This window comes from Candoia aspera, chromosome 6, assembly GCF_035149785.1.
Source record: "Candoia aspera isolate rCanAsp1 chromosome 6, rCanAsp1.hap2, whole genome shotgun sequence".
In the NCBI taxonomy this organism is placed as follows: domain Eukaryota; kingdom Metazoa; phylum Chordata; class Lepidosauria; order Squamata; family Boidae; genus Candoia; species Candoia aspera.
Window position 1 is genome coordinate 89,975,604 of NC_086158.1, and position 21,862 is coordinate 89,997,465.

Genomic DNA, 21,862 nt, shown 5'->3' on the forward strand with positions numbered 1-21,862 from the left:
GAGAACTCATATAAGTCACTGAAAACTTTTTAAACACTAAGCAAAATTCTGTTTTTCTACCCTAAAGAGTTCTCTATTTCAAAATATTACTACTATTTTCATAACAAATTCCACTGGTATAGTTAAGAGTATAGGCAAAGAGAACACTTATTTCTATAAAGTTTTCTACATGGTCATACTTTTTAGTATTTTTAATAGATTGGTGTGATAGAAATTAAATTTTATGGCATCATTTTATTGCTCTAAATTATACCGTATTTCTCAGGATAAGTAACTAAGCAATATGAATGTGGTCTTTCCGACTCCACTCCCCTGGGTGGAATTCTCCTTACGTGGAATTGCTTTGTCCCTGGATCATTATTTTATTTTTAAAAGATTTATATTTATTTCTTTCCTCCAGGAGCTCAAAGGCAGGGTATATGAATGGTCTCCTCAATTTGGTCTAGTGGTTAAGGTGCTGGACTAGAGACCAGGAGTCTGAGTTCTAGTCCTGCCTGAGGCATGAAAGCCAGCTAGGTGACCTTGGGCCAGTCCCTCTCTCTCAGCCCAAGAGCCAATCAGGTGTGGTGTGAGAGTTCTAGTCCCGCCTTAGGCATGAAAGCCAGCTGGGTGACCTTGGGCTAGTCCCTCTCAGCCCAGCTTACCTCACAGGGTGGTTGTGGGGAAAATAGGAGGAGGAAGGAGTATTTGGTATGTTTGCTGCCTTGAATTATTTACAAAGATAATAAAGGCAGGATAGAAAATAAATAAATAAATAATACCTCTAAGTAGGTTGGCCTGAGAAGAAAGGACTGGTCCACAATCCCAAGTGAACTCCATGGCTGAGGCTCAACCTACGTTCCCAGCCGTAGTCCATTGTAATTACATTGGCTTCACACTACAGCATTTGAGAGGGTTCAGATCTGAATTAATCTGGAAGAGGGCTGCCATATTAATTCAGACATCTCAACATCCATTCAATTTGGTTTGGAAGTAGACTCAACCTACAAATGCACCTCTCAGTGTAAATCATATTTAATGCATACTGACTGTGAGATGTCAACTTGAAATCTGTGGATCAAAAACTTAGAAAACTATGAACAACATAAAAACCAAATATATAAAATTAAAACAGTAATGGCTAACTGCCGCTAAAGAATTGAAATTCCCATTCCTTACCATGAAGGAAAGAAGAGAAAGGATTTGAAAGGGAGATTTTTGATCGCTGAAAATCGGCCCCGAGGATTTGGTTGTAGGAAATGGTTGCTGATGGAGGAAGGAAAAGGGTGCTGAGGAATGGGTGAGAAAAAAGCCTGTAAGAAGGATCAGTCTAGAGAAGGAATGCTGATTAGGCAGTTATGCTAGGTGATTATTTTTAGTTTTGTGTCTTCTGCTTTTTCTGTTAAAAACCAGACCTATGTGGGCAGGGATATTTCATTGCAGAGGGTGCTTCATGCTACAGAGATAACTTGATGGCATGATCTGCTCTGTCAAGGTATTGGGTTTCCTTCAGGGGCCTCTTCAGCAGTTCAGTGATGCCCAGGAAGGCCTCGGAAGATCTGCGAAGCAAAGCAAACCAAAGCAATATGTGATTGCTTGGCTGCCTACCACAGAGTTATAAGACCTGCTAAACAGCACATGAGGATATCCTGCATTGCAAGGGAGCAGGACACCTTCCCCTTTATAAAATAGATACTGGCAACTTACCCAAGAAAGTTATGTTGCTGCACTAGAAGACAACCCTCTCAATTTTTTGCTTCCTAAGTGACTTGCAGTTTCCAAAATATTGCTCTCATCTTTTAACTGCTGTACAGAGATTACTGTTTGAAGAACGATATCTAAATAATCTGCCCATTGAAATAAGGATTTCATGCCTGTGAAAAATATTTCAAGCTCTGTTAGGTTTCTTCCTTTCTGGGATTGCACCTACCATTTTACCTTGAGTTCTGTTAAATTCCAAATGAAGGATGTTCCACATTTCTATATTAGCTGACTAAAAGCTCTTAAGATTAAATAATTGTTGAGTGGTACCTTCTTCTTTAAAGGCGTTGATTTAAAGCCAGTGTAATGTAGCAGTTTAGGAGCTGGATTAGTACTGCCTGGAAAGAATATATTTGAGTCCATTCTCAGCCGTGGAAGCTCACTGGATGATTCTGGACCATCATTCTCCCTCAGGTCACCAAGCAAGGAGTTGCTGATGTGGGGAGAATTGGAGGAGAGAGTGGTATGTATGCCACCCTCAGCTCCTGGTGGGGGAAAGATGGCATAAAAAAAACTAACAAAAAAAAACATTGTTGAACTGCCCAGAGCCCCTGGGAGTTGGGCAGCCTATACATTTTCACAACAACAATAGTTACCACAGCAACAACGGCAACAATGCTCATTAGGGCTGTGGAGTGCTTCAGGTTTAATTCCCAACAGGAGCTTTGGAGTATACAGGGAACAAACATAGCACTGTCTTCAACGCTTTAAAGCAGCCACATCTTTTCCTGGAATCCTGTGATAGATTTATCTGCTCAAAGAAAGAAGGTGCTACATATGGAGCTGATAGAGGAAGCAATTCTTCATAAGGATCAGAATCAAATACCAGAGTAAGCTCAGAGGACATCAGTAACAACCAAAAGCAAGAGATACAGAAGATAATTTGCATCTCTAGAACTAAGAAACATTTTTCTTTGTAAAAAAAAATCTGATTTGGTAATGCTACCTGCAAAAGAGATCTTAGACCAGTAGTTGATAACAAAATGTGTATAAGTCAGTGGTGTGATACGACTGCAAAAAAGGCAGTGCACATTTATGCTGCATCAATAGAGTATAATGAACTATTAACAAGACATAATAGTTTCATTTTTACCACCCTGCACTGGTCAAACTTAATTTTAGATGCTATACCTGGAATCAGACAGACACAAATAGATGTTTTCAACAATTGATTGCCTTCTAGATGAGGCTTATTACGCAGAAGCAGCAGGGAACTCCATCAAAACTCAATTGGGACTCATTCGTTCTCTGAGCACTCTGGAAAAATCCCCGATTATCTCATATCTTTTCCTCCTAAGGAGCCATGTTTTGAAGCCTTGTGTACATACCATTGTGTATATTGCTTTGCAACCAGGAGCAACACCACTCATGACCACATAGGGGTCAAGAAAGGTCTTCAAGGTCAGGTACCTGGATTGCAGGTTCAGAAGAAGTAGAAGGCCCAGCTCTGCCCTGAATTCTCTAACACCAATGTTCCTTATCCTAATGGCTCCATCTTATATATCAGTAATGTGGAAACACAGGCTATTAGCCGTTTAGCCACAAAGCTATTTTGAGAAGTATTTCAAAGTTGTTTGGATAAATGTTACTTAAATCTTCATGAAGGTGATTATGAAGGAAAAAACCAACCGTATCTTCTGGGATTGATGGAAAAGGAGCTAGAGAAACAACATGGAGTTTTGCTGTTATACATGATTACAGCTGCAAGACTTTTATATGCACAATGATGGAACGATCCACAGATACCTACGGTTGAAGATTGGATTGTTAAACTAATGGACTTGGCTCAAATGGCTAAATTAACAGCTTTAATAAGAGAACACTCTGTTTCTGGATTTATATCTACTTGGCAACCACTTTTCGAGTACTTGCTTGTAATGGAAAAAAACTGATGTTTTGATTTGGGGTTTTAGTGATTAAATGGTTTGTTGTAATGTTATGGTAGGTAGGTTAATGGTAAGATATTAGATTTGTAAATTTATCTATATCTGTTTTGGAGAAAGTCAGAAGTCACTTTCTGTTTCTGTTTGCTTTCTATTGACACTTTTACAGTTTTTTTCTTTTTTCTTTAGCCCTGCTTTATATCTGTTCTGTACTTTCTTTTTTGTATCTTAATTATACTCTGAAAAATAATAAAGTTTTATATATATAAAAAAGGAGGTGATTGCAAAGAGAAGGTGACTTCTTGAAAATAGTTTGGCAATTTGTAACAGTTTCCAAAATGTTCTACATTTTCCAGTGTAAAGTATACGGGAGACAGCATGTTCTGTGTAATGCACCCAGAACTGTGGAAAAGTACTAGTGTCTTGCTCAGCACTCGTTTATTTCAGTAAGCTTGGACCAGAGGGCATGATTAATCCGATTAAGATGTCAAGGGAGAATCATTGTACTCCTGTGATGTTCCGGTAGTAAAGTTTGTCTTTACTCCCTCTCTTTTCTCTATATAAAAGAAAATTGAGGGTGTATCTCAGATTAAATTATTTGAACCAAATAACCTGTTGTACTGTCTTTGTGAAGGCATTACTTGATGAGAGTACAGCATCTTATGAGACAGATTTTCTCAGTTCTTGAACAGCTCTTTATTTTGTATATGAAAGTTTAATGTAAAAATAACTGTTTTCTGTTAAAATGCTGAATGTAAATGGACAGATGAGCAGATTTCACTTCAGCAAAAAATATGAAAAGCAGATCTGTTGCTCATGTTGTCTATTGTTGTTGTTTATTCGTTTAGTCGCTTCCGACTCTTTGTGACTTCATGGACCAGCCCACGCCAGAGCTTCCTGTCCATCGTCAACACCCCCAGCTCTCCCAGGGATGGGTCCACCACCTCCAGAATATCATCCATCCACCTTGCCCTTAGTCGGCCCCTCTTCCTTTTGCCTTCCACTCTCCCTAGCATCAGCATCTTCTCCAGGGTGTCCTGTCTTCTCATTATGTGGCCAAAGTATTTCAGTTATGCCTTTAATATCATTCCCTCAAGTGAGCAGTCTGGCTTTATTTCCTGGAGGATGGACTGGTTTGATCTTCTTGCAGTCCAAGGCACTCTCAGAATTTTCCTCCAACACCACAGTTCAAAAGCATCGATCTTCCTTCTCTCAGCCTTCCTTATGGTCCAGCTCTCGCAGCCATATGTTACTATGGGGAACACCATTGCTTTAACTATGCGGGCCTTTGTCGTCAGTGTGATGTCTCTGCTCTTAACTATTTTATCGAGATTGGTCATTGCTCTTCTCCCAAGGTTTAAGCGTCTTCTGATTTCCTGACTGCAGTCAGCATCTGCAGTAATCTTCGCACCTAGAAATACAAAGTCTTTCACTGCTTCTGCATTTTCTCCCTCTATTTGCCAGTTATCAATCAAGCTGGTTGCCATAATCTTGGTTTTTTTGAGGTTTAGCTGCAATCCAGCTTTTGCACTTTCTTCTTTCACCTTCATCATAAGGCTCCTCAGTTCCTCTTTGCTTTCAGCCATCAAAGTGGTATCATCTGCATATCTGAGATTGTTAATGTTTCTTCCAGCGATTTTAACTCCAGCCTTGGATTCCTCAAGCCCAGCATGTCGCATGATGTGTTCTGCGTACAAGTTGAATAGGTAGGGTGAGAGTATACCGCCCTGCCGTACTCCTTTCCCAATCTTAAACCAGTCCATTGTTCTTACTGTTACTACTTGGTCGTTATACAGATTGTTCAGGAGGCAGACAAGATGACTTGGTATCCCCATACCACTAAGAACTTGCCACAATTTGTTATGGTCCACACAGTCAAAGGCTTTAGAATAGTCAATAAAACAGAAATAGATGTTCTTCTGAAACTCCCTGACTTTTTCCATTATCCATCAGATACTGGCAATTTGGTCCCTAGTTCCTCTGCCTTTTCGAAACCCAGCTTGTACATCTGGCAATTCTCGCTCCATGAATTGCTGAAGTCTACCTTGCAGGATCTTGAGCATTACCTTACTGGCATGTGAAATGAGTGCCACTGTTCGATAGTTTGAACATTCTTTAGTGTTTCCCTTTTTTGGTATGGGGATATAAGTTGATTTTTTCCAATCTGATGGCCATTCTTGTGTTTTCCAAATTTGCTGGCATATAGCATGCATTACCTTGACAGCATCATCTTGCAAGATTTTGAACAGTTCAGCTGGGATGCCGTTGTCTCCTGCTGCCTTGTTATTAGCAATGCTTCTTAAGGCCCATTCAACCTCACTCTTCAGGATGTCTGGCTCTAGCTCCCTGACCACACCGTCAAAGCTATCCCCAATATTGTTATCCTTCCTATACAGGTCTTCTGTATATTCTTGCCACCTCTTCTTGATCTCTTCTTCTTCTGTTAGGTCCTTGCCATCTTTGTTTTTGATCATACCCATTTTTGCCTGGAATTTACCACCAATGGTTCTAATTTTCTGGAAGAGGTCTCTTGTCCTTCCTATTCTATTGTCTTCTTCCACTTCCACACATTGCTTGTTTAAAAATAATTCCTTATCTCTTCTGGCTAACCTCTGGAATTTTGCATTTAATTGGGCATATCTCCCACTATCACTGTTGCCTTTTGCTTTCCTTCGTTCTTGGGCTACTTCTAGTGTCTTAGCAGACAGCCACTTTGCCTTCTTGGTTTTCTCTTTCTTTGGGATGTATTTTGTTGCCGCCTCCTGAACAGTGTTGCAAACTTCTGTCCATAGTTCTTCCGGGACCCTGTCTACTAAGTTCAGTCCCTTAAATGTATTCTTCACCTCCACTGCATATTCCTTAGGAATATTAGTGAGCTCATATCTAGCTGAGCTGTGGGTCTTCCGTAATCTCTTTAGTCTGATCCTAAATTGTGCAATAAGAAGGTCGTGATCTGCAGTCAGCTCCAGGTCTTGTTTTTACCGACTGTATAGATGTCCGCCACCTTTGGCTGCAAAGGATGTAGTCAATCTGATTTCGGTGTTGTCCATCTGGTGAAGTCCATGTATAAAGCCGTCTCTCAGGTTGTTGGAAGAGAGTGTTTGTTATGCAGAGTGAGTTGTCTTGGCAAAATTCTATCAGCCTATGTTCTGCTTCATTTTGTTCTCCCAGGCCATGCTTACCTGTAATTCCAGGTGTCATTTAACTGCCCACCGTAGCATTCCAGTCTCCTGTGATGAAAATAACATCTCTTTTAGGCGTGTTGTCCAGTAGGTGCTGCAGATCCTCATAGAACTGCTCTACTTCAGCTTCTTCAGCATCTGTGGTTGGGGCATATATTTGGATCACTGTGATGTTAGATGGCTTGCCCTGAATTTGAATTGAGATCATTCTATCGTTTTTTGGATTATATCCGAGCACTGCTTTAGCCACTTTACTATTAATTATGAAGGCTACTCCATTTCTTCTGTGTTCCTCTTGTCCACAGTAGTAGATCTGGTGGTCATTTGATGTGAAGTGGCCCATTCCAGTCCATTTCAGTTCGCCCAAAATGTCTATCTTTAGTCTTGACATCTCCCCAATAACCACATCCAATTTGCCCTGGTTCATAGATCTTACGTTCCAGGTTCCAATGGTGTGTTGATCCTTAGAACATCGGATTCGCCGTTCACCACCAGCACCGTCAGCCGCTAGCCGTCCTTTCGGCTTTGAGCAGGCTGCATCGTCACATCTGGGGCTAGTTGAACTCATCCTCTGTTCCTCCCCAGTAGCATTTTGACCATCTTCCAACCTGGGGGTCTCATCTTCCGATGGTATACCGACGTATTTCTGGTTGTACTGATCCATTTAGTTTTCACGGCAAGAATACTGGGGTGGGTTGCCATTACCTTCCCCAGGGATTGCATTTAGTCTGACCTCTCTGTCATGACCTTCCCGTCTTGGGTGGCCCTTCACAGTTTAGCTCATGGCATCATTGAGGTGCTCAAGCTCCAGCACCACGGCAAGGTAACGATCCTTTGCTGAAGCATGTTGTCTATAGTGACATAGAAGTAAGGATAACTATTCACAACAGGAAGAATTGAAGAATGGCTGCGTCAGTATGAAATATAGCATAAGAATGTGACATCTTTGATAAAAATACATAATTAGATTTGACACTTATAATGATTTTAGATAGATGGCTTTTCCTAAAGTGTTCTTGCTTTAAATCTGCATTAATTCTAACAGTTTCTAGCAGATTTTTTTCTTTTCAGTCACTGCCTCCTTCCTCTGGAATCGGAGGATGTTCAAATGACTCCTGCTGCCTGACTTCTGGGAAGTCTTAAAGGTTTGGTGGTTCCATCAAGCCTTGGGGGCAGGGTTGTTGTGACTGCACAATGAGTTGGTTTGTGGCTTTGAATATTTAGATTCCCAGTTTATATATGGCAGTATTGCAATTTACGATTTTTATTTTTATTTTATTTTTACTTTTATTAAGTTAGTTATTATGTTATTTTGTCTATTTTTTAACCCAACTATCTTGTCTGCTTTTAACCCAAGTTACAGATTTGGGGAATTGTCTGGTACTCAAGAGTTGCTTTGATTGGAACAGGTTATAAGCCCTGTAAATAAACAAATTGATCAATAAATTATACTATAGAAGCCTTTAGGCTATGGCTGAAATATAGAAAAGTATAGTTTAGAGCAGCAGAGTTTGTATGGACCCTAAAAGAAGAACCCATGCTCAGTATCATCTTCTATGTTGACTACTCTACGTGCTCCTACCCTGGATGTGAGTGTTAGAATATCATTCATTACCAGGTTCATTTCTGAGCTGGGACGAAAGAGTCAGCAGGCAACTGCATGAATTCAGGTCCTTATTCTTCACGCAAGAGCAAAAGTGATGGCAGCCAGCTGTTAGGTTGGCAGCCGCACAGGACCCGCCTCTAACACCACAATAGATATATTCCATACAGCCCTCCTGTAGAATATCTCCCCTCATCGAGTCACTCAGGTTCCACCCCAGGGTCATTCCATGTAAGGCATTCCCCTCCTCTTCCCTGCTGTGGTCCCTTGACTAAAACCACACTTCTCTAAGAGGCTATCCTTGGAATATACTGTACATCTTCCCTCGGTCTTATAAGTGCAACTTCTTATCTGTCAGAGAAAGGGGCCTCCAGGCTTGCAAACTGAAAAGGAAGGACTAAGACAGGATTCTACTGTAAATGTTTCAATACTGAATATAAGAAATACATATGTGAATATATACAGAAGCTTCTGTCATGAGGGTGATCTGGCTGGAATACCTGCCATCCTATTGAGGGATGATTTGACAGATCTGGTTGACTAAGTAGGAGTCCCCGTCTTCCCTCCCTGCTCCTTGTGCATTCCTCCTGAAGTTGCACAATTAGTGGAAGAGGGTGATCATCCCAGGTAAGAGTGTGCTGTTCTTTGGTCAAGGATACACAATAATTGCATTCCCCTGTTAGAGCCTCCAGTCAAGCTGAAGGTCCATGCTGTTACCCTTTCCTCTTAATTTTTAAAAATTATTTTTAAGGGGGAAAGGTGCATGTGTGTGCACATGTGAATGAGTACATGGATGTATACCACCATGGACCTGGCAACCTGTGTGGTCCTTGGACTAAAAAAGGTTGCCTACATCGGGAGAAGATGCTTTGAGTGAGATTTCACAGTCCTCATTTTCATAGATTACATTCTGTATCCATTTGATATGAGGAATGTATGCGTCCACAGAAGTGCGATCAAATTACAAGATCCAGCACAGACTTAACAGGAAACTAAGGTTTCCTGCTATGTGAATGTGCTTCAGTTCTTTACATCTGGGCTGCTGCTTTCAGTTCCAGCAGTGAGACTGATTGACAGCAAGACTGTTAGGCAACAGGGAAATTTGTGAGCAGAATCATTAGTCTGTCTCTTTTGCCCAATACTAAGCTATAAAAACCAGTTTGTATCCCTCTGGAATGTCTGCAGGAATCACTGTGGAATGAGGTTGACCCATTATTTCTTGAGAGTCAGGAGGGTGTTTGTTTAAAAGAAGAAAAGAACAGCTAGGAATTGGCCTGGCCTCCTAAACAGCACTGATCTGGCTTAAAGTTATAAATCTGTCAGGCTTATCTTGAAGTTCTAAATTCAGTCCAAGTTTCATACACACACTGGCAGACTCATAAGGCAAAATATGCAAAAAGAAGTAGTGAGAGAAACTGGAAATTCAGACCCTAGGAAGGGGTCTTGGCAACCAGGAGTTCACAGAGGCCTTCACAGATCAGCATTATTCCCGTGATCTTTCCAAGCCCAGATTGCTCTCCTTGGACCTCACCCAGGCACAGCTAGCCCTGATTAGATTTGGGCTCCTTTAGCTGATTACTCCTGAGGTCCAGGGGCCTTGTGGCACGGAGGAACTTGCTTCAGCGTCTCTATTATTTGATGCATTCTCTTCAAATGCCCATGATTTTGAGGACTGGGTGGAGGAGGCTCCTGGTCTGGGTCAGTGGGGCCAGTTGACTGGGCATCATTGCTGATTCTGGCAGCACAGAGTCTCTTTGTTGTGCTCTTCCTCATCTAAGGAGGGTTTTTGAGACCAGGCCATGACAAGAATACAGATTGTGGTCTCAGGGTTTTTACTTTTCTTGCAATCATGAGGATTTGGTATGACGCTAAGTTGATAGTAACATCAGATGTGTTTTATATTGGGCAAGATGTCAGGCAGATCTGCTATAAGCAGGATAGCTCTGCACTGCAAACGAGGACTACTCTGAGCGATCATCTGAAGATAACAAATCACTGATGTATCTCAAGCTCTGTGTTGGATTGTATCCTTCCCTTTAGCCATCAAGGAGACAGGCTGGGGGCCATTACTTTGGGGACCTTTCTGTCAAGTCCTTAGCAGGCTTTGTACCCCAGTGAAAGATTCTTAGAGTCTTCTTTAAACAGATTTATTGAAGGAGGAAGAGGGAATTAGATTACAGAATTCTTGGCAACTGGATACGTTTACTTTAGCACCCAATATATCTCTCAGTTTGCTAAGTCAGAGTTTTTTGATCCTCTTGCTAGCCACCTGTTGATGCACCTGGGGAGGTGGCTACACATTTTCCTGATAAAGGAAGAATGTGCAGATGTTCTGTGCTTGTAATGCTTTGCAAATCATCATCATCCTGTTTCTCAGGCTCTGAGAAGCCCATTACATCTACCTTTTAGTTCCCACACATTTTAGACTTCGGGGTTTAGTTATAGCTGTGACCTATTTATGTGCAAATGCCATAGGATGTTTGCTCTGTTTTCCTCCTGGAGGCCAACATCCCATCTCCAAGGCAGAAACCTCTTGGATTTGTATAAAGCAGTTGCCTGGATAGTGGCCATAACATTTAATAATTAGAAATTGATGTTAATTTTTAAAGTATAATCTTTGACATGCCTAAGGTAAGCTGTAAAGCTATTAATGTTCACTACTTTATCTTGAGGACTTGCTGTGCAGCTGTTGTAATGATAAATATCAATGTGGCAACAATTAAGAGTTTGTTTCAGCATTAATGAAACTGTTCCAGTCTTAAAGTAGTCCTCTCCTTTTCACATGCTGGCACTAATTTAAAAGAAAATGTCAGGCTCAATATAAGCATATACCCTGACAGTTCAGCTTTTTATTTAAGTAGAAAAGCTGTTTGAAATTTAGCTTTCATCAAAAATGGGAAAACTGCCCACTTGAAATAAAACAATAGCTGAAATCTTAGTCATTTTCCACTTATGAAGCTCTGTTTCCATTAAAATAAACAACACAAATTGAAGAATGCCAAAAGCTTTATTCAAAGGGGTGGGGGAGGGTTTCTTTTGTTTTTTGTGTTTGGGCCATCTTAGCTCAGTGAAATTTGAAAACAGGCACATTCTGGAATAAATAAGTTAAAATCAAACAGTCAGCTAATATTTTATCAGAGAATTGGAAGATAGAAACTGGTTCAAACATGCAATAAAAGTGAATAATGCTGGCTGGATCTACTGTGCTCTCCAAAAACCTTCTCCACACTTCTTGGACTATCCCTTGTTTTTGAACAGAGAAGCCATGTTGGCTGTCCCTTGGAATATAGGTGATGTGACCATCATCTCTTTTTTTTTTTTTTGGTGCCTCTGAGTCATTGTTGACTTCTGGCAACTCCCTGCAGTTTTCTTGGCAAGATTTTTCAGAAGAGGTTTTCCATTGTCTTCGTCCTAGGGCTGAGAGAGAGTGACTGGTCCAAGGTCAACCAGCTGGCTTTGTGCCTAAGGCAAAACTCATGGTATCCTGGTTTCTAGCCTGTAGCCTACACCAAACTGGTCCCCCAACCATCATCTATCTTAAAATTAACCTTTAAGGTTATTAACTGAGTGTTTAATTTTTAATGATTTTTTTTATATTGGACAGTAGTTCTTTTAGAACAACACATGTTTCAATCCATAGGAAGAGAATTACATTGTTCTGGATCCCCATGGAAAGTCAGCTCCTAGATTGCCTTCTGCTCCTCTTTCTAATTCACTTTTAAAAATACATAAAGGTTTAAACACCAATAAAGATAACTAAGTGGGGGAGAGGAAGACAGTAAGATTTCCCAAAGTCAACTAAATTGTCTTTTTAAAATTGTTTTCATTGAACAGATTCAGCAGTTGATCAATTTTGATGCCACTTATGTGTTGAAAATTCCTTGGGGTAACTCAGCTGTATCACTAAAGATGATTTGCAGAACTTAATGTGTGAAAAAAAGTAACAACAAAATAACTGCAGAAAATAAGTGCTCATCTCTTTTGTCAGTCAATAACAGGAAACCTCATTCAAATAAACTTAGTGTTGCCACAAAATTGACTGTAGAGTTGGCTTTAATGCCGTTGTGGAACAGAAGGATTTGAAAAATAGATTGTGTCATATTTTAGAATCCCTTGCTTTTCCAGAAGATGCAAATAACCCTGAGATCCACTTGTATAAATAGTTAAAAAATATTTATACTGGATAAATTATATCTTGTAGTACACATCGCAAGAAGGTATCAGTAGAAATATGGATCTTCTCTTGGATTGTCTGAGATGTCAAGGTTAAGCCTTGCATGTCAACATGGGAATCTTTATTTAACTCTTAGAATAAATGTTATTTACCTTCAACCATCAGTAATTATTTGTCCCATTTTCATTTGACATTGTAAGCAGTGATCACTTACATAATGTCATTTCCTGCTCTCTTCATTTCCTGTCATAAAATCTAATGAACGTATTATATTTTTCAAATTTCTAAATAGATTTAGGAAAAAAGACTAAGACATGTTCATTTATTTCAATGCTCATATAAATTATTTAAACACTTCATTCAGTTCTCATTTATTTCCCATTACAGTTATAATCTTGTGGTTGAAAGGTGTCATAGCACCTCGTAGATATGGAAAACAAGCTAATTGTATATTTAGTAGCACATTTTGAAAGAGAAATATTTGGCACATTCAGCCTAGCCAGTGCAGATTTCAGGAATAATAAATGTTGTGGGTATTCTTTATAACTTCTAATGTTCTTTATGTTTCTTAATGCAAAACTCTCAAAATTTCAGTATAGCACATGATTTTGCACATATATGCTCAAGTCAGAGCAACTCAGGCTGTTCTTTTTTTTTAAAAAAAGGTGAAAAACTTGCTGTTAAAACATAATTAGTATGCATCATATAAATGTCTGTATGTATATAGTCATTAAGTTGACCATAGTTACATGGTTGTTCAACACATACTTAAAAGCACAAGCTGAACTAAGAAATATGAAAAAGAGGAAAAAGAAAAACATTCATAAAAAGATACATACATACGTTCAAAACTCATAGATTATAATTATATCATACGAAAATGATTCAGAATGCATTGTTGAACTTTTATTAGAAGCTTGAAGAGCAGAGGAACCAATCCAAGTCCTGCCTCCTCTGACACACAAATTCTTTGCTTGTTGACTCCCCTTCCCTTTAACTCCCAGGGAGCACCAAGAGCAGCTTTTCAGCTGCAATCTTACAAACATTATCTGGATGTAAATTTCATTAAATCCATTGGATTTTCTTCTAAGCAGACACAAACAGAATTATGCTCCTACTTTTTTAATACAGATTTTTGTAATGTAAGCTATAGATTTTTCCTTTAGCTTTAATACTAGAAAAATAACAATTGTTTATTACATAGATTATGCCATTTTTCTGTATAGTTCAGGAGAATGTAAAAAACGGCATATGATTCAAAGAAACACATTGGATAAATGAAATGTCCCAAGATATTGATTAGATACTCTGTTTTTAACTTTAGGTCCATGTTAATCTTCCATCTGCAGATACTGTAATTCTCATAGAGATGGATAAAATTTGATTAATGGAGAGGAAGTTAGATTTATGGTGTCTAGACCAGTGCTTTCCAACCTCAGCCTCTTTAAGATGGGTGGACTTCAACTCCCAGAATTCCCCCAGCCAGCATGGGTTCACCTTGCAAGCCCATAGAAGGCTTGCAAGGTGAAAATCAGCATTTTAAATTTACATCTAAAAATGCACCAGATAGTCTTCTGAAGGACCACATGTTGAACATTTGTGCCAGCTAGAACCATTAATACTATTCAAGACCAATCTGGTGTTGAACACCTTGCAATAGCACAGAAATGTAATATTTTATATCATCTGGGAACTTTTTAAATAACTGAACCACTAAAAGGTGATAATGGGCTAACTGCTTAATACTGTAATAGTTCATTTGACTTGTAAAATGGAAATTCAAAGATGTCTCATTAGATTGCTGATTCTTTCTCTTTTAAATACAGGTTTATGCTGTCAGTTTGTGTAAATTCATAATGATGTTGCCTCAGTTATGGCTGTGACAAACTGGAAAACACCTTTTCACCTAATTTTTATTGACAAATCCTTGTTCGCTTGTTTCCTCTCCGACCATTGATAATAAAAAAAGATCAACTGCTTGTGAAATGGTTAAATATTTGTAGTAACCAAATCTAAGGACAGTTGCCTGTTTGTTTGTTTTTGTTTTCTCATATTCAATATATTGAATTGGTGTTTTTGAGCTCTTCCTTCACTTACCCTTAATTGTCTGTCTCTGGCATCTATTTTTATGTGGATTTCTTTTTCCACTTAACAGCAGCAATGTTTCTTAAACACTCTGTGCATAGTAATTTATTGTGTGTTTCTTTGCAGGGTTTCTTCTTGACAGTGTCACCAGAATCCATAATGAAAGTTGCAACTCAGGCTTCTGCAAACAACAAGATCTTCACTTTAAACCTTTCTGCACCATTTATTAGCCAGTTCTACAAGGACCAACTGATGGAAGTCATGCCTTATGTTGACATCCTGTTTGGGAATGAAACAGTAAGAGCTTCTATTCTGGATGGATGGATGGATAATAGAATTTAAAAGGGACAATAAGCCAGTTTTGTCAACCGATGTCTGACTGGTATCAGTAATAACTGTGTCTTACTGAACTCTTAGTGAACCAGTTTTCTTGTTTTAATACTGTGCTGGCATGTAAGGTAGTAAGGGTGGCATATCTGGGCTGCAAGTTTTGGGCAACCACTAGGTGTCAGCAAAGAGATGAAGTAAAGACATTTTTGCTGTCAGCTACTGGTCATCACTCCATATATGGAGTTCTAAATATAAACCCCCTTTAGACCCTGCATTGGCAGCATTTAGCCTTAGTGCTGCCCTGCTTTGTCTCCATAAAATCATGGGGCTTCTGCCCTTCCTGAACCAGTTTCCTTCAGGTTCAACTGTAGACCGGGAGGAAGAGCTTCAAGAACAGTTCTGCAGGAAGATTCCTCTTGCCAGAAACTCTCCCCTTATTCCATCTCTCCCCTCCCTGCTGAAAGCACGGCATCGTAGGACCTTGCCTTCATCAAACTGGGCTTAACTAAGCCTCTAAAGCTTGTACAAAATTAAATAATGACCCAGAAGCTGCTGCAGAGATGGCTTCTGATACATGCTGGATAGATCTCTGGAAAGAATAGAGCTGGGCTTAGTTCCTGTTGGGTGGCTTCTTCTGCAACTCTGTGATTGCTCACCATAGCCCCAGCATTCTGCTTATGTTGACAATGCAGGAAATGAAAGGGGCCATCTCTTTAGAGATTTCCATGTAGTTCTACTGTCAATCATGAGTGTTTTATGATTCATTTTAGGGAAGTCACTGTGACGAGTGGGCTGAATCTATCTCCATAAGCGCTGCTTCAGGGGTGTTTGTAGGGTATGGTCCAAAAAATCAAGATGGCAGCCACAGTGTGACTGAAGCTGCACCTGTTTTTTTACCTGCATTGCATCTTGACTTTTTGGACTGTACCCCGTGGACACCCCTGAACTGTTCCTTAGACTCTCATTGTTAACGTAGAAACAAAGATGACTTCTGGCTGGCTCCTTTAGAGCAACAGTCCACATTCATTTGGGGAACAAAGAATACATTCCAAAAACAGTGGCATAACCAGAATATACCTTAAAAATGATTTAAAGTAAATTAAATTAGTGGAGGCAATTTGTTTAATAATTTCTTCTGTCCTCACATTAAACATTACCACTTGGTAGTAACCTATGGTGGAATTTTGGAAGCAGGAGCCAAGGTTTTGGTTGGCTGTTATATACCCTACTTTAAAGAATGAAGGTTTAAGCTCTATTCAACATGTCCACTTCCTTCTCAAGGCACTGGCTAGGGTTTTTGTATTAATGCAGAGAAATAAAATTCTCTAAAGCAAATTCAAACTGTATTAACATCTACAAACTAGAAGCAACAGGTAAGCTGGTTTTATGGTGCTGTATTTTCATTTGGAATAGTATCCAAACAATAAAAATGGCTTAAGCATAGAAATATGAAGTTGCATCACTGGTTCTGAAAATGCAATTAGCAACCCACAGGCATTATTAATTAAATATTTTGGATTGATATGTTGATAATTTATTGCAACTGAATTTGTATATTTGCAGGTTAGATAGTGTTTCTCCTTACCTCATCAGTATTTATTAACTAGACTTCACACAATAACTTTAACATGAGATACTTTTAATAGAAGCAATTATTGCTGTTAACCAGTTCTTGTCATTCTGTAGTCATTGTGTAGCAATACACTATTGGGGAACTTTATTATTGTCACTTCTTTTAATTATCACTGAATTTAGTTTTTTAATAACATCATTGTGCAAATGATTCTTAGCGGTAATGTCTTTCAAGCCTATTGTAATCACTGGATAATTAACCTGCCAGGATTTAAGCACACTCAGCTTTGCCTCAGGACATTTAACACTCAAATAAGGTCAATTACCTCCTGATGATAAGTGCTTGGTCACAAGTTTCTGCTTAATTCATCTCAGAACTGCTCACCTTAAATAAGTAAACGTTTGTAGCCCAATATAAGTTTCACTACTTATCACAGCTCTTTATATTGTCTGAGGATACAGTTTCTAACTGCCACCCAAATGCCGGATGAGTAGAATGCTACTGTAACTGGGTACAGGAAAGAAAGGATGAGCTTCAGAAGATGAGCCATTTTACATAGTTGTCTGCCCTTCAGGAAACAAAACACCATAAGGCTATAATAACAAAATCTTGGAAGCCTGACATCGTTTCCCCTTTCTTCCTTTTTATATCAAAGATAGTCAAGGCAGGCTGATCTTGAATTTCTTCCTCACCCCTTCCTGTCATCGTGGGCTTAGCTGATGTTTTGCCACATACTTCCTTCAAAGGCTGTGTACTCCTCTATGGTTGACCAGCTTTTGTAATGTGGGCAGGTTTATTCAAACCCTAATTCTAAGTGATTCACACAGATTTTCTTTTTCTCCAATGGCATGCTGGTACTCCAAAATAAAATAAAAAATTAAGACACAATTTCAGTGATTTTTTTTTTAAAATCTGGACATCCATGTGGTGAATCCTCTCTGTTTTTGAGCCTATTTGTTTCTAGCAATACAAATTCAATTATAAAAGAATTACGGGCACTGGCATTATTTGTATTGCTTCAGTAAAAACTAATATGCAGAACTTCAAGATCCAGAAAGGAATTTGGCAAGGAAAATGTCTTAAGCTTTTCTAATTATAATACAGAGAGAAAAATTATAGGAACCCTCTGTTGGGCAGCTTGCTCACATCCAGGATTGCATTCAGCATTTCAAATCATGCCAAGAGGTGGACACAATCAAAAATGGGCAGGACCATTGTAAAAAATAGAAAAAGCAAACATAAATAATCTTCATTATGAATGTAACAAGGCAAGAAAGGAAAAAAAGAAAATGCCGACACAGAAAGCATGGTAGAAACCTCCAGCTAAGGCTTGGGGTCTGAACACCTGGTCCCTAGCCTAATTGCTGAAGGAGCATGTGGCTTGATGACCAAGCCCTGTTGAACTAAGGCTCTTCTTATTCTAGCACTACCATCTTTTCATATTTTTAAATGTAGTTCTTTCCTGGCATCACCCCCTTTTTAGAATGTGGATTCTCTAAAACCACTGAAAGGCCATGTGGCCCCAAAAAGATTGTGCAAAGCAATAATTTAAAAAGTTTGGTTTTTTAGCATTCTGTTCTCAGGCATCCATGCTGGCTGATCACCCAGGAGACTTCAGTATTCAAAAAGTCAGATATCACCAAATGTGCACCATAAGAAGCTAGGGAAGGAATTCTAATTCTCTACAAAACAAAAAATCAAAAGACAAGGAAAATGGTGTGAGAACAGAACAACACCTAAATGATGTTCTTCCTCTGTTCCAGTCTTGGTTCAAAACTACTTTCTGCTGAAGGGGAATTTTCAGTTTTCAGGAATCACATCATCACCGAATCGTCTTTCACCCTGATCAGTTGCCTTTTCTAGCACCAGCATGTCGTTGAGATGTGCAGTAGGAAGGATTCAGAGATAACCTGGACAGCTTCAGTGCTGAGCAAATCTTCCACCTTCAGTCTCTTCCATTGCCCCTTGCCTTCAGCAAGCTGCTAAAGCTAACACTTTATCTTTAATAAGATAAAATGTTTTTAAAATATAGCTCAGGCTTGCAGCCCTTATTGAAAAATTCCTGTTATTGGAAACGGTTTAAATTACTGGAATTAATCATGCTGCTTATAAAATAGCACATTTTATATGATTCATCTGATTCAATTAATCTTTCTATTTATCAGTGTTACCTTGACAGCTGCGCTATAAATTCTTCTGTAAAAGGTATTTAAATTGTTTGCCTAGGAAGTTGTGAGTGAAAGAAAACCTATAGACAAGATTTTTGATGCTGCTTTCCATTTGTGTTTTACAAGATGGGTGGCCATAGAAGTCATATCTGTCTGTCTGTCCGTCCGTCCATCCATCCTTCCCTCCATATGGATGCTCTCCTGCCTGAATTACAGGTGGATCACTCCCTTGTTTTTTACAAATCATATTACAGTACATTTTTTAAAATGGTATTTACAGTTATATACTATTTTTTTTAGAGCTTGAAGTAGTTTTATTGTTAGTTTCTATGGTTTGATGCTTTTTTGGATCTTGTTGTTTTGGTTTTAGCCAGCTGTACGCTCAGGTTAAAGAGACCTAGGGCAAATTAGAGGTTTACCTGATTAAATTAAGCCATGAGAACTAACACTAAAACTAAATATATTTCTTTTAATGTACAGGTAGTCCTTGTTTAGTGACTGCAATTGGTTCTAGCAAAATGGTCGCTAAGCAACGTGGTTGCTAAGCAAACCATGTGACTGAGAGAGGGAGAGAGAGAGAGACTCTGCAAAGATCACTGGTTGTTGCCCTCTCCTTCAGATAAAGTTCTCTCCTACAGTGCACTGTGCCTGACCTGTTCCTCCACTTTTTTGTCCCTCACAAAGTGGAGAGATTGCTTAAACAACCTATCTCTTCCTGAGCTGCTTTTCTGCAAAGCTTCCCTAAGTGCTAGTTAACAACTCAGCTCTGTGACCTTAATTAGTTGATGAGAACCTTCAGGCCTGCTGGCAGCTGATGCCTGAAACTGACCAGAAACTTAATCAGTTTCACACTGAAGGCTTTAGTTGGCCTAAAAATGGGCATTGGTCCCAAAGTTACTTTTTCATCACCGTCGTAATTGCAAACAATAGCTATCCAAGACAGTTGCTAAACGAGGACTACCTGTAGACAAGATTGCCCTCAACAAAACAAAATGTCACAAAAGTAGGATGGTGTCTATTAGGCCTGAGAAAGAAGCCCCTAAAATGGATTTGGGTGACAGGGCCTAGCACTGTCTTGGTACCTGTAAAAGAAGTTAGTCCTGTGTCATGTTCACTGATTCAATGTAGTTTATACATCGTAACGTTTCACATGCCATGGCGCTGACACGCGTTTCTGTTTGGGAGGGAGCTGCTGTGAGACCTTGCTCTGTATGTGAAATCAGTACAATGGAATGTGTTTCGGTTATGTTATCTGTTCAAGGCCTTTTCCTGCAGACCATCAGAAACCATTAAGAGCACCTGGGATTGTGAACTTGAGAAGACTCTGCGGGGGGAGGGAATTCATTTGCACCGAGGGTTTTTAGTTTGAATTTGGCGCGCTTTCATCATTCTCAGCTTTCTCTGTGATCCTGCACGCTATTCTTTAATAAATCAGATATCTTTGAATTCCTGCTCATGAATCTGATGGTGTTTTAGAATAGGCAACCATTACATCCTGCCTCTTCTACCACCAGACTATTCAGAAGAAGATGACATTTCCCAATTTGCCTCCTTAGTTGAGTTGTTGGTAATACAAATGATACCTAAGAGGAGGGGCTTCATAGAACTTGATCAGGAGAGATCCAGATCATCATCTCTTTCTTCTCATAGAAGAAAGGAAGGCCAAACGGGGACACCACAAGCCTCTGGGCAGGTGCCTAAGTGGAAGTGAGATTGTGGAACCCTTTCTCTGTGTTTTTGATGGAGTCTCAGTCACCTTTCATCTTTTTCCCAGTCTTCCAGTATCTCTTTGTTCCTTTAATGAAGGCTGTGCCAAGTGCAAGGTCCCCTTCATAAGTAATGTTGCCTGCCAGATACTCCCCATTCATTGTTCTCTAACTATACTGTTGTTATAACTGTGGTTATGTCATAGCTATAGCCATCAGTGAAAGCGCAATAGTCATTATTTTAAATATTTACATAATTTCTTATTTGTTTTAATCCTGTTTACATACAGCAGGATTATAAACCACTCAGGATCAGTCAATAGTGCTAGGAGAGAGTGATTGAAGAAGGAAGGAAGGGCCCCAGTTTACATATTGACTGATTACCAACAAGATTTCAGTATTCCAAAAGTTAGATGTCACTAAATGTGCACCATAAGTTAGTGAGGAAATTTTAATTTCTTTGAAAAAGTCAAAACACAAGGAAAATGATGTGAGAACAGAACCAGAACACTCTTAACGCATGCTCTTTACCTCTACCTCCCTTAATTTGCGTAATTATCAAGGCATTTAAATTTGCTGTAAATACAAGTGTCATGCTTGTGATAAAGCATTTGTAACAGCATTCTGCCTTAGGTTAGGAACACAACATTAGTTAATTAGAGAGGGTGTTTTTCCTAGAGACAGAAATTTAGAACTTTTGCCTCAGCCATTTACAACTTATTTTTCTTGGAAATAGTGAAGTATTTGAAATAATGGGGAACAGGGCCTCTGACTTCCTTTTCTGCTGAGGATTGCAGAGCCCTACGTCTTCCATATACTCTGAAAATACTTCATTTTTGCCTTTGAGAGTGTATAAATAAAACTTACTGGCAGGATTTACGTTATCTTTGTACCTAAGCCAATTTGTAAAATGGTTGTAAAGCTAAATCATGTAATTGGAAAGACTGCTTCAACATTAATTGGAAATACGATATGGAACTGTTCAGCATTCCCTCTTATCCAAACGTAGGGAAACTGAACAGAAATCTGACGACAGTTGTAGCATATTTGAACAGTTTCTTTAAGGGCAGAAACTGAGGGAGCAGTGGAAATCAGCATACTTTGAGAGTTACCTTTATTTTATTCTGCTACTCTTCTTCGTTTAGTAAAACAGTTATTTCACCATGAACGCAATAAGCATTTCACTGGTTGTAGAGCAACTATTTCATAATTCTGAGAGAGAGATAATGATAGAAAATCCTCCAATATATCATCGAAGGGGAACCCTTTCTTATGATTTCTTGCAAATCTCAGTGCAACGGTGCATTTCATTAAATAATTCACAAATATGATTCCTGAACTTCAGGAGGAAGCTCTGTGTTTTATTTTTTTATTTAATTTTTGTCAACTTCCATTGGAGATTTGAGTCCGTTGAGATG

General features: G+C 39.2%; 1 protein-coding gene across 2 annotated transcripts in view; it reads left to right on the top strand.

Moving 5' to 3' along the window:
* Window positions 1-21,862, top strand: part of ADK (adenosine kinase) — a 259,216-nt gene that overhangs the window by 162,447 nt on the left and 74,907 nt on the right. For both annotated transcript variants that reach the window (XM_063307666.1, XM_063307667.1), the window contains exon 7: window positions 14,794-14,964. In XM_063307666.1, the coding sequence (XP_063163736.1) occupies window positions 14,794-14,964 (171 nt within the window). The remainder of the gene's footprint in view (window positions 1-14,793; window positions 14,965-21,862) is intronic.